The sequence below is a fragment of the Thunnus albacares genome, chromosome 5, assembly GCF_914725855.1.
Source record: "Thunnus albacares chromosome 5, fThuAlb1.1, whole genome shotgun sequence".
Lineage (NCBI taxonomy): Eukaryota > Metazoa > Chordata > Actinopteri > Scombriformes > Scombridae > Thunnus > Thunnus albacares.
In genome coordinates, this window is record NC_058110.1 from 14,333,371 (window position 1) to 14,347,810 (window position 14,440).

At 38.4% G+C, this 14,440-nt stretch overlaps 1 protein-coding gene across 6 annotated transcripts in view; it reads right to left on the reverse strand.

Annotated features, from left to right (window-relative positions):
* The window catches only part of LOC122982554 (forkhead box protein J3-like), a 66,131-nt gene that overhangs the window by 27,655 nt on the left and 24,036 nt on the right, over positions 1-14,440 (reverse strand). For all 6 annotated transcript variants that reach the window (XM_044351922.1, XM_044351920.1, XM_044351921.1 and 3 more), the window contains exons 4-5: positions 6,116-6,190; positions 3,027-3,110 (exon numbers count right to left, since the gene is read on the reverse strand). In XM_044351922.1, the coding sequence (XP_044207857.1) occupies positions 3,027-3,110; positions 6,116-6,190 (159 nt within the window). The remainder of the gene's footprint in view (positions 1-3,026; positions 3,111-6,115; positions 6,191-14,440) is intronic.

Genomic DNA, 14,440 nt, shown 5'->3' on the forward strand with positions numbered 1-14,440 from the left:
TATTGAAAAAAGATTGGAATAAAGTCTATGTGAAAGATGTAGATGAAGCATATGAGACATAATAATTGCTCTCTATGAAAAAAATTGTCCTTTAGTAAAGAAAGCAGTGGAACAGAAATTTGCTGGGTATACATCACGCATGCAAAAAGAAAACAACAAAAGAAGTACAACATACATACAAGACATATAAAAACACACTGACATGAATTATGAGATGCGGCAAAAAGGATTATAATAGTAAATTATTGGAGCAACAGAAATAATATTAAAAATACATGGAAAGTAATGAATGACGTTATTAGAAAATGAAACTAGAAAAGCAGGTTACCAAATATATTTCCTGACAAAGAATACGACAACTATTAATGATATAGATTTAGCTGCAGATGAATTTAATGATTTTTTGTTAATATTGGACCTAATTTAGTTAAGGAGATTATAAGGCCTAGCAGTAAAGATGTGGAAGGTAAAACTATTAATGTAAATAAACAGTCCATGTTTATAAGGAGAACAGATGAAAAATAAATGATTAGCTTAGTTAAAACATTTAAGAGTAAGAAGTCTACAGTCTATAAAGGCACTGATATGTCTCTGGTTCAAAATATTATTGAGTGTGTGGTGAAACCTCTGACACATATTTGTAATCAGTCTCTACAAACTGGTGTATTTCTTTGCAAAATAAAAACAGCTAAACTCTTACCTATATATAAGGCAGGAGACAGACATTTACTCTCCAATTATAGACAGTTCTCTAAAATACTGGAAAAAATATTCTATAAAAGACCAGATGATTTCATCACAAAACATAATATACTGTGTGAACAGCAATATGGGTTTAGCTCTTACAGGACAACTTCGCTTACACTAATAGAATTTGTGGAGGAAATCAACTGCATTAGAAAATAAAGAATATGCAGTGGGGTTTTTCCTGGATCTTACAAAAGCATTTGATAATGTTGATTATGACTTATTATTGAAGAAATTACAAAGATATGGAATTAGATGGGTAGCACTCTGGGTAGTTACTTGGAAAATAGGTATCAATATGTGTAAATAAATCATTTTAATTAACCAACTAATAAAGGTTATTTGTGGGGTTCCCCAAGGCTCAATGTTAGACCCATTATTGTTTATTTTGTACATAAATAATATATATGAGGTCTCCAAAATATTAAAAATTCATATTATTTGCAGATGATACCAATTTATTTTGTTGTGTTAAGAATCTGAAACAACTTTTGGATACAGTGGAAAAAGAACTGGAAATGCTAAAGAGTTGGTTTGATTCTAATAAACTAACACTGAATTTAAGTAAATCTAAATTTATAATTTCTGGTAATTATTTAACTAATTCAAAAAGAAAACTCATGATAAATTATATTGACATTGAAAGAGTGTCTTAAATTAAATTTCTTGGAATGATAATAAATAAGAAATTATGCTGGAAGCCACATATAAATGATATCAAAGCTAAAATATCAAAGTCAATTGATTGCAATACTATATAAAGTGAAAGATCTTCTAAATCAAGCGTTGTCATACAGTATAGTCCCATATATAACTTACTGTGTGGAAGTGTGGGGACATACATATAAAACAAATACTAATCCAATCTTCATAACAATTGTAAACAAAATTACTTATAGAGAACCAACAAACAACAACAAAGGCTCTAAAATTTAAAGATGTTTAAATGTGTGTTGTTTTCAACTGTGGTATCTGAGTATCTGCCTCCTTTTTATGTGTCTATGTATGTGAGTATATGAACGTGCATATTTATACACATGACCTAATTATTTCTGTTATTGATTGCAGGCCGAAATAAATTTAAACTATAGGCTCTTTTTCTGTTATGGCACATCGTACATATAAAATGGCACATGTGCTGGAGAAGGGGCATTTCTGTCAGCACAGACATGTTTCTCTCCAGTAGCAGAGGTCCAGTAATGAGTCAGTCAATATCCATTAAATAGCACACAGCAAAGATACCCCTGCTTATTCAATACAGCCAGGGGAAAAGGTGCATGATGTATTTGAGGTCTTTGCTATTTTTGTGCCTTTTCAAAGTAATTATTGCTATTATATAGATGAAGGGCTCATATTCAAAGTCTGATGCAGTAGACAATTAGATTAATAGAGACCCTTCAAACAAGCATAACATGCAGCAAGAAAAAAAATAAGCAAAAAGCAAACAATAAAAGAATAACCTGCATTTTTCATTCTCTCCGTGAAATTTATTAGCACCACACTAAAGCAGGCAGCTGACCATGTACTGTAGTTGTGGAGTGAATGATTGTTGCTCTACTGAACACTGCACAGTAACACTATATGAAGTGTGGAGTCGGTAGAAGGTTTCATTTGTTGTAGATGTCATGGCCTGCTGGCAGATGGCCTCCCCACTGTAACCAAACTTTGTCTTTGTCACCTGATCGTCTTGGCGCTTCACTCGGTATCACTGATCTGATCCCAGACCCTTTTCAATCCACATTGTGTGCCAATGATTACAATTAATGCCTCTCAATCACAATAATAACAGAACAGAACAAAATTTGCTGGTATGTTTTTAACTGTAAATTGATTTGTAAAGTTTGGTCGACAGTAACATTTCACTGCTCTGCCCAGAACGCTGTAAGCTTTTTTGTTTGTTTGTTTGTTTGTTTTTGCTTAAAAGGTACCTTCCTGGTCTATTCGGACATCATTATAGCACGGAAAAGGGGAAAATACTGGATGTCTGTTCACACACAAACATTTCTGTGGCATCTCAGGTGTATGGAGCAGCTTTTCTCAGTCTCTTGTTTTTCTGCTCATGCGCCTTCTCAACAATACTCCCATTTGCCACTTTGTGGACTTTAAGCTTGAACTGGAGTGAAACAGGGATTTATTTGAGAATTGGGAAGCTAAAAAACGCTAGGACTATTGTGGCAGCAAAACCTCAAATAGCACATGTTAAAGTCTTTTGGAAATAATAACAGTATATCGATGTCAGTTGAATACTAACTTACATACAGTGTGGTTGAGGTACTCACCCTTTCTCCAGAGCGCGGCCTCTTCTTTGGCCTGCTGGGTACTGTGTCCTCTTTAGGGTTGGTGTCTATGGCCCAGTAGGAACCCTGGAGATTGACCCCAATAAAACAACCAGTTAAGCCATCTGTTTGATGGAAGCTGCTGTGTATTTCTCTAGTGCTTTTGATTGCTCTCTAGGTTTAGCTTCACTTACATATTCTTTTTTATCTTTCTTTAATAAGGAGTCAGTACTCAAATAATTACTTTAATTAAAAAATCAACACCAAAGGAGGAAAAATTACTCCATTACAAGTGTAAGTACTGAATTAAAACATTTTCTAGTGTTACCTGTAAAATAAATACAAAAATGTACCTTATATATTGAGCATAAAGGTACTCATTATAGGAAAGAAATCTTGTACACTTGTATTAGTGTATTAATATGTTAGAAATACTGGATCTTATTTTTGTAGTTGCTCCAGGTGGTGTGAGTGAGTGTGACTGCCAAATCGTAATGTTGGTTTTAACTACAGCAATGGATATTTTTTTATAAGTAGATAAAGTCATGTTTTGAATATGTGGAGGCTGACTAGTAATTACAGCCGTTTTCCAAAATTAAAACTCAAAATGCCTTTAAATATGATACTTGAGTATATGTAATTAGTTACTTCCCACCTCCTTAGATAACTTTATTGATTCCAAGTGACAAATAACAATAGAGACTGGTCACATATGAAAGATATACAGCCACAACGGTAGTAACATTAACACGCAAACTAAAAAGAAGTCAACAAAAAAGATAAAGAATATAATACATATGAAATGAAACCTTACAATTTATGTCAAGAACACAACCCATATTTCAGGAAACAAACAAGTATCATATGTCATTCAAAATGTTCACAGCTGTGGAGACAAAAGACCTTCTCATTCTGTGGAGGATCTTAAACTGGTCATTTAACACACTTGTTAGTTTGTTGCAAACACCTTCACACCGATGTATGGTTTGAACTCCTTCTCCTGGTTCCTTCCTCCAAAACATTTTGTAACGAATCAGTAATCAAACCAATTATAGATCCGGCCTTTTTAATAAACCTGTTTATCCTATTCCTATCATTGGCAGCAATGCTTTTACCCCAACAGTCAACAGCATAAAACAAGGTAGTGAGCACAAAACTCTGGTAGAAAACGTTTAAAAGCTTCTTACTGACCTCAAAGGACTGAGAAAAGCAAACTGGATGGTGTCTTTTTAAACATAGCAACATTTTCCTGCTTTACTTTAGATGATGTTTCAAATAAGAGTGGTAGGTAACAGAGCAATTAAAATATTAATTACAGCATATATCTGTTATTATCTGCCATTATTTGTCAATTATTTGACAATTCCATCTGTTTGTAATGAGGTATCACTTTCTATTGAGAGTACAATTAAGCCTCTTTTTTTCTCACTTTTCCCCAGTGAGGCTGCTTCAGTCCCTCTAATAGGGGAAACAAGTGTCACTAAACAGAAAAAGGTGCAGTAGATGGATCTCCCTTGCATCAGATATCTGTTGTTATTCCAGTTCTAGATCCAATCAGTTTCCTCTAGGTCTAGGTTTCCTGTGGTGCATGCTCCTGCTGCCTTCCCCAAGAAAATCCACTAAAATCCTTTTGATACACAACGTTAAAACACAGCAGCCTCCAAAATACACACATACAATGAGAGAGGAGGAAATCAATTGCTTTTAGGTCCTTGATTTCCTCCTGGTCTGTCCCCCCCCCCCTCCTCCCCCACACACACTTTCATTTTTCCTCTTCCCTTCCTAGCAGGTCCAAAACTGCAGACAGAATTCAGGAGGTTCATCTAGGCCACACACACACACACTAACACACACACATACACACAAACACACACACACACACACACTTCTCCTCCCCCTGTCTCTCAGTCCCACATCACTGAACAGTACACAGCCAATTAACGTTAGCACATGCATGATTTAGCTTCTCCTCTCTCTGCGGCTTCAAACAGACCATGTACATTCAACTTCTCTGCACACAGATGACCTCCCCCTCATACCGCGGTATTGACCACTTCGATCCAAGGTGTGAATTAAGGTGCTGGTCAAGCCCAAGTCAGGCTAATCAGGGGGGAGCCGCTCTCTTTGTGTCTTTGCAGACTATAGGCCTCCACTCAAGCCCAATGATTTTGTTTGAATTATTTAAACCTTCTTCCCCCTAATTCATTTTTCAATGGCTCCAAAATCCCCACAGCCTGGAGACACTCCCTCTTCCTACCGCCCACTAAAAAAAATGAAAAGAGTTTTGAGCGCTCAGTGAAAAGTTTTGGTTTGTCAGTTTTTGTAAAAAGTGGTGGATTGCTTCTCACATTAACCCTGTGATGAGTTGAAATGCAGACATTTGAGCTTTTATTAAAAAATCTTGTAAGGGCATGCTTCAGTGATCAACTGTAATTATATACTTTCCCCCGTCTGAGCAATTCCTTCGATTCAGCACAAACAAGGACTTGACAAATTGTTGTTATCAAGCCGGCGCTGCTGAAGTGGCCGTGGCAACTCTGCTTCCTAACCGCAGGAGTAGCAACGGTGAAACATATCTAAAGCTTCCTCTGATTGTGTGTGTGTGTGTGTGTAAGAGAGAGTGAAACAGAGCCTAATAAAGCATAACAGATGCGTGAACGGCCTCGTATCTGAAGGGGTGTACCTACATATACTTATTATTCATTACTCCCTGTACCACATTATTACTTGGCAGAATCAATATCGGAAGAGTAGCAGAAAACAGAGAAAACGGCATTAGGCATTCAACACAGCCAGTTATGGAGCAACAAACTGCTTTTAAGTACAGACTCTGTGTGTGTGTGTGTGTGTGTGTGTGTGTGAGAGAGAGAGACAAAGAAAGAGAACAAGTGAGTATGGGTGTCTTTTGGTGCACTGATGCACAACCGTACACACACATGTGGCACGAGGGCGTCTAAACACGTGAAAAGTAATCACCGTTTCCTCAGCCGTATTTGTAAGCTCGCTGAAATAGGCTTGCATTTTCATTGTGTGTCGCACCGTCATTCAAGCTGAGCTTTTCAGTCGCATTACATTGTTCAGGAAATACTTACTTTTCCAGGGTCGTCTTTGGAGCGAGGCACTTTGAGAAAACACTTGTTCAAGGACAGGTTGTGTCGTATAGAATTCTGCAGGGAAAGACAGACAGAGAACGAGAGAAAGAGTAAGAAAAGGCAGGAGAAAAGAAATAACAGGAAAAACAAAAAGTCAAAGAGTAATTTAACACTGAATTCACTCAAATAAGTAAAACACATTTATAGTGACTTTATTACACAGTACTATCAAGTGATTCTGGTCAATAGTGTTCATTGTAACATCACTTCTTTACCTGTTTCCACAGAAAATTGGATATTCTGTCCTCTAGACCAGTGGTTCACAATCTGGGGGTCGAGGCCCCCCAGAGGGATCACAAGATGATTAATGTGTGATGATTAAATAATTCATTCTTCTTCGCCGAATTTTTGTTCATTTTTTTCTGACTTCTCTCTTAGTAATTCCTTTTTTCTTGTGAAATACTGGGTAGCCTCTAAAAAAATATTTAAACAGAACAATTTGAAAATGGAAAATCACTTTGGTCAAACTGCTCATAACTCATAGGCATTTTCAACCACCCCCCCAAAAAAATCTGTGAACAATCTGTAACGCTGCCTCGTACTCGATGCCCCCGAACAAGACAACGTCACGTTCTTACATAACAACACAAATCAACTGACGATGTAGAGAGTTGCATCTTAGAGCAAGAGCATGTGACCGAGAACAGAGCTTCAAACAAGTCAGGCTTTGAACCACTTCTTGGCCGTCAAGAAAAGTGTTGAGTAAAAAAAGACGCTTCGGGTACGGGCGTGGCTTAGAGTGGGGTGTGAGCGTCTGTGGGTGTGTGGTGTCCCAGTTTGGGGTGCTCTGAGTTCGAATGCATTTATTGAATATGTGAAGGGGTGTGTTCAAACTAAAAGGGTGTTACATGAAAATTCAGCCATTTTTGAAGCATATAACAAATCCATGGTTTTGGCCATGATGAGGAGAAACTGAAATTTCTGCAATTTTTAACACCTCCTATTGTGTTTATTGTGTACATGTGAGAGAACAGAAAGGGAAAGAGAGAGTGGGAGAGAAGGAGAGAGAGGGAGAGAGAGAGGGAGAGAGAGGGAGAGGGCCCACAAACAGCGTAGGCTAACCTGACATGAACCTGTTCTCCCTTCAGGCTCCCGTTCTCCACTCATCTGCTGCTGCTAATTAATACCACTGGGGAGGAGGAGGGGAGAAGACAGAGGGATGGGAGGAATTTCTCTGCTCCTTCTCCCGAGTTCTCGCTGCTCAACACTGGCTTTGTTTCACCAACAAAAACCAGCCTCTCTTTCTGTCTCTAGCATACCATAACAGCCTGGCCCACCTCTGCCTCGTACTGCTCCTCCTGGAGAAAAAGCTCCAGCAGTTTTCAGCTGCTCTACTTAGCGAGTCACTGGTTGTTTTGCGGCCGTCCATCAAGGAACTGCGTGACAGTCGGGCGAAGAAAAAGGCAGTGACGACTGCCACCAGCTCGGCACACAAAGGCAACCATCTGTTCCAAAAACTTTCCTGTGGGAGGTGGCAGTGGGTAACAACGAGTCCACCAATCACTTCAGCAGTCTAACTTTACTAACCTCCACATCAGGATCCAAAATTAACACCCGCCAAGCGCCAAATGCGGGTAGATTTTCCATTTGGTGAGTAAATCGCTATCCGCCACATGGGCGGGTAAATGTTTGTACCAAAATAGTCATGCCATAAAATATCTGGCACGATGGGGGAAATTACTCATGTTTGTCCCTATATACAGCGTAGACACGTTCACCATATGTATTTTTTACATGTGTCTAAACAATGCGTCAAAACTGTAGGAGTGCTTGAGACGGTCTGAGGTGAAGGAGTGCCAGCCACGGACCGTCTCGAGTGCTCCTACTTTCGTGGCAAAATTTGCTAAACCAATGGATTTTTTCATCTACCAGTCCCCTCGGCAGGTGAATTTCGGACACTACTCTGTATACTGTTTGTTTATTTACACAATTTTTTTATTACCCAAGCAGTTTTTGCACATCTGTGCACTACTTGCGATGTCTGCACGACGTTGTGTATTTAAGACTTTGCACACTAAAGCACTTTTCACTTTCAGGTATGTGTGCTCTAAAACAGGGGTTTTCAAAGTCTGAGACTGTGGGCGTCCCCTCAGACAAAGCTTGGAAAAGGCGCCCCCTCACCCCCTTTAGTTTACTTGTTAGTTTCACTCAATTCCTGGATGCCTATTGGATCATGATTATGTTATTTGATACCATAGACACTCAATAATTGAGCCAAGATAGCCTAATATTGCTGTTTGACATAACTTCAGACTACACCAAATACATAAAAAAGTCTGTCCTAAGGCATTTATTAGTTTCTGACTCTGGGAAAGGGGGAAAAACAGTAAAACAGTAAACATTACCATAAATTACCATGTCTCTGAACTATCTTTTTAACCAAATCACACACATTCAGGCTATTCTACATAATCTCCTTTTGACAATTAATGTAATATTTTTTCACTTCCAGTCACTGAGTGCTATGCCTTAAAAGTTACCACTGCTCACCATAAACCATGAATTTCTTAATGTGCGTCACCATGAGCTGTCCCCTAAATCTAGCTTTTTTTGTGGCATTTTTCATTTGGCATTTGTGGCATTTTTGCCTTTTTATTGGATATTGGGCAGTGAAGAAGCAGACAGGAGACAGGGGGAGAGAGACATGCAACAAAGGTCTCTGGCTGGAATCAAACCAGGGACATTGCAGTTTTGTGGCATATGCAGTAACCATTTGGCTATAAAGGCGCCCCCCTATATCAAGCTTTTAAATTATTAATCCTAGGATAGTTTGGGGCACACAGGGAGCTTGTTTTTCTCATGAAAAACTAAAACCTTCTAACCTTAACTGACTGGAGCGTCAGAATACAGAGCAACACATGCTTTTACACCACACTGATTACTTAATTAATTAGTATATAGGCCTACTTGTAATACATTGACATAAGATGAGGTGAATCCCTTCAGTTATTAGAAAATATTTTATGACTGAATCAAAACATATTTCAGCAGTATTGAATTTTAGTTGTCAGGGAGCTATGATGGCAAGAAAAATGGTATTTTCAGACCAGAGTAAATAAACTTTGGAAAGATCATTCCTCTCCCCACCGTGTTCCAGTGTTTAAAGGCATCAAATTTGTTAACTTGGCAATTAGAGTTGTGCAAAAATATCACTACAGTATAATCAAGATGTAGTTGTCATGCTAGCGGCTCTATGAGGCTGTATTTAAGCACAGCTGTGCTTTGAGTTAAATGATAATGTTAACATGCTAACATGCGAATGTCTAGGAGGTATGTTTTTCACACTCTTACAACAATCTTAGTTTATGTTCATAAATCAAAGTGTTGGATGAATGAGTACTTTGACCTGGTGGTGGCTCAAGATGAAACTTAGATCACCAACTCATTCTGAGGGGAACATGAATGTGTGGACCAGATTTCATGGAAATCCACTGAATGGTTGAGACGTTCGACTCAAATCCATAAACTCACACTAGAGGAAAAAGTCAAGGCATCACTAAAGTCATTTGAAGACTGCAAACCGTAAATATCTGTAGAAAACGTGGTGGAAATCCATCAAGCAGATGAAGTATTTCACTGGATAAGTGAAAACTTTGAGCTGTTGGTGGCGCTAGAGGAAAAGTCAGGGAATCACCAAAGTCATTTGGATTCATCCTCTGGGCAAAATTGATATCTGAACCAAATTTTATGGACCAAAGTACTGGACATTACCATCAATATAAACATGCTGCTAGAGTGGCTGAAAATCTACTCTTGAGTCAAAATATTATCTGGGACTCTGGATATCATAACAACATGATGTAACTGTTATTTTTGTTTTTCTGGTCTTACAATAAAGGCTACATTAGAGCTCAGTGACAAAGATGTCTGAGCTTATTTCTTATTTCACTGGTGTCTTTGAGTGAAATAAACAATGAAAGCCTCTACGTGATGTTTGTTCTTCAAATGTTCCTGTCATTATGTCTGCGAAGCTCCAATAATTGGCCACAAAATACTCTCAGAATTATATCAATACATGTTGATTTCAGTTTTTTTGTCAAAAATATTGTGACATTTGATTTTTGTCAGTATATACTATCCTAAATAATTACAATTGTATCAGCAGCTCAGTTACCATTTACAGTATGATCATTTCCACTCTGATCATTGTGACCTTTCTTTTTTTTAATTTACATTTTAATTACAGAAGAAAAAAAACCAGACCAAATACAAACAACACAAATACACAACACAAGGACAGTACACCAGAGGTTACAGACATAAAACAAAAAGAAATAAATATAATATACTTTCTTAGGAAATCATTACATCACCAGTCCTTCTTGACAGGACTTCTCCGTTCTACCTACAAAGATCAGGTTTCCATTTCATTGTGCTGGCTTTATATCTTGGATATGTAAGGAGCCTTCATAACGTACACACCACCTCCATATATGACACATGCATACATGCACACTCACACTGTTAGAAACCCACACAGTGACACAAAAGACAGCTTCTCTTTTCTTGTCAATGACAGGAAGAAAAAAAAAAAAAAACAACAACCAGGATTTTACCGTTCAGCCAGCTGCAAGGACGTATATTTTCAAGTAGGAAAATGTGTGTGTGTGTGTGTGTGTGTGTGTGTGTGTGTGTAATTGCGTAATGAAAAGAGAGACTGTCCTTCCACCTGGAAAACATCAGTCTAAGCCTACATTTCATATGCCGACAAATAAACGCAAATGCCTTCTTTCCTACATGTTATGGAAACAGTAATCTCCTCTCACTGAATGGAAATAGTCATCATCAATAAACCTACTGATTAGCAGTGCTGCAGAGTAAGATAATAAGATTCACTGCCGTGTCCTCCTTCCGCCCACTCCTTGCCCTGTCTGATTAATGAGCTTATTGGGCCAGGCTGGGGCCATGCCATTCCTGCCCAGTAGCTGATGGATCACACAGTCAAAGGCATCGTGTGCGAGTGTGTCTGCCTGTGTTTGTGTGAAATGTAGGAAGAAGACTACTGGTCCAGGTCCTTAACTTTTCCAAGAGCAAAAAAATCCTATACATAGCATACATGCTCAGTGTTTCCACTGCAGGAAAATGTCTCAAGAGTCTGTAAACACAGTAAATCAGTGTTTGCCTTCTCTATATGCAGCAGTCTAGAGAGTCTTTTCAGACACACACACACACACACCAGGCATCTCTGAAACCAGTGTGGTCTACAGGTTAAGAGAAACTCATGGAAAAATTAGCAATGTGGCCGTGGTTATGTTTTTCATACACTTATGATATTTGTATACACATAGCTTTTAAAGGGATGTTTAAAAAAAGCAGCTCGGCAGGTTGGGGTATGTGCAAAAAAAGGTGATGTTTATTAACAAAAATATTAATGCAACAGAGGCAAAAATGAATCCCGGAAATTGAACAAAAATAACTGCTCCCTCACCATACGCAAACTGACTGGCGACAAAATCTGCACTCATTCATTGTCTATGGGAAGTGACCAATTCACTGCACAAAGCATGCTGGGATACCTGACGACACAGACCAAGCTAGCGGTGTGATGAGAGAGCGGGACAGATTCAAAAATTCAAACGGTGCTCACATCAAGACAACCAATCAAGCTGCAGCACCATCGACTTTTTGAACAGCTGTGTGTGCCAGCTGTTTGACTGGGCGCGGGTTTATACGAATTAGTCGCGTACAGTGGGCGAGCACCATCAGCCTCACCAAACTGGAACGTACCATCTACTCAGGTTACCACAGGGTGAGTTGGACTGACAAAGCATAAGAACAATACAGATTTCTCTGTTACTGCTGACAATCACAGTTTTCTATAGTCTCACACACACAGCAATGAGTGCAACAAATTATGCAGAATGTCATTTACTACAGAACAGTTTTATTCTTCCTACCTCAACTTGACAGAGTTAAGTGACTCACTGCTTAATGCAGCTAATGATGTATACATGTTGTCACTATCACTGATTAATCAGATGATCTGCCCTACCATCACAAAACTCTCAAAAAAAAACCCCAACCCATCACAGCAGGATTGAAGCCCTTCAACAAAATATAACACTGTGAAACACAAACCACCCAAATGAAACCCATATTCCATCATTGGTGTAACATAACTGATAAATTAACAGAAACATTGGACTGAAATTTGTGATTTAACACAAAACAATAATAATTGTGGAAACCAGGACCCAGTAAAAAGGGAGAGGAGCAACCTTTTCAGTTATAATGATACTTTTATTACTACATCAATTTGATTAAACATGAATTTGCATATAAAGCAGGGGCCGCTATTAAAGTAGTTTATTACAGTATGCTCAAGATAGAGAGATACTATATATAGATAGATAGATTAAGTTTCAGCACATTAAGTCGAGGACTAATAATGTGTATACATATGCATGAATACACTGTTTATATAATTTTGAGAGCAGACTACAATGCAACTGCATCCACTCAGTCTACGATCTACTCTAAGTGTTCAGTTCCCATTGATGCCTCCTGATTTAACTAGCATTTTTTAGAGACTGGAGATTAAGAGCTATGTCACCACAAAATAAGGTCATAACAACCGTTTTTATGCAGTTGTTACTAGACATTTTGTGCTTGCATACAGTGTTTACATGCTACGTACAGTATAAACTGTGTATGTGATAGCGGGTGTTGCTGCTGCTGCTGCTGCTGCTGCTTAATGTGGGGTGTAGGATCCTGGACTTGAAGAGGTTAGTTATATAAAGCAGGCTTGATAAGCATGGATGACTTTTTGACAAAATGCAATGTGATATAATGTGATGTGTGACAAAAAGTCAGGTTTTGGGGACATGCTTTCGGGTGGAAAAGAAATAGAGGAAAGTAGTGTGCGACTGTGTGTGTGTGTGTGTGTTTGTGTGTGATGTGTTAGAAAGTGATCAAAGAAAGAATGATGAAGCTGAAGGTTGACAGGAATGGTTGAACAGGTTAACGTATGTGTGTGTGTGTGTGTGTGTGTGTGCAGACAAGGTAGGGTGTATGTCAGAGGAGGCAGAAGGATATTCCGGCCTGTGTGTGTGTGTGTGTGTGTGTGTACACAGAGAAGACTGAAGTTACATAAGCGGGTAGGTTTGGAAGATTTGGGTCATGGTAGCTGAGTTAAATACAACGGGGCAACATGAGATGGCATTTCCTCTAAACGGAATTAAACAGTCTTGAAAAGTGATGTTTCGCAAGTGAGGCGACAAAAACTGTTCCATTTTAACAAAACATCGAATAACTTGATGAAGTTGAGCACACTAAAAACTCACAACATAACTGGTATAGAGTTTAAGTTGTAAAGAGGAGGGATTTACAGTTTTTCAGGTGCCCAGGTTTCTAGTTGCAGTGATTGTTTGATAAAAAGTCAAAGGCAGAAGCTTGTGTGCATAAAACTCACAACTCCCTAGGAGCAATTCTGTAATAAACATGCGCTTAGAGCTTATTTGAGAATCTATTATTCGACACAGGCCTTTTTATTCTATTAGTTTATTTTATTAAGTCCCTAATTTCTGCTCAATAATGCAAACTCAACATCTCAACAACTCCCTAAAACCCTTCCAGCAGTTCACAGGATGTCTTTCCTTCCCTGGAAGGGTTTTATTGTAAAACATCTGCAAGGTGTGTTGGGCCTCATTAACAGCAGCTTGTCTTCATGATGAAGCAGAAATTTAAATTTCACAATCAGTGAGTACGAATAGTATTTCAGTTAAAAATAGAAACTCAACAGAATGCTGAGTGAAGCAAAACTGTGTCGTTTTACTGATGGAACTAATGCTGTAAAAATAGAAATGATGCTGATGTGCCATATGCTTGCCATTACAGCACTGATATCAATCATTTTGTGGGTTTTCGCCCTCTCTGTCTTGGCTATTGTTTGGGGCCTAGCCATTATTGGAGTAATGTCTTTTATGTGAGAATGTAGAGGACACTGAACATGAAGACAGACATGTAAAAACACAAGATATCCATTTAAGATCTGTAGACAATATGAAAACAGTGAGAAGCTTTCGATAAAGATCAAGTTTGAGTTTTTGAAATAAACAAATAACAGAGGACAGCTTAAAACAAATGTACAGATGTAAATAAATGCCAGTGGACTGTTGTGTGAAATCCAAGTAGGTAGCTGCTGGTCTGAAAAGTGAAGCCAATGCAGAAGTACCTTAAACCTGAATTCTCTCTAATGGTCATCAGGGGGCGACATCACTGGCCGCACAGAGAAGACCAATTGTATGGAAGTTAATGAGAAAATGA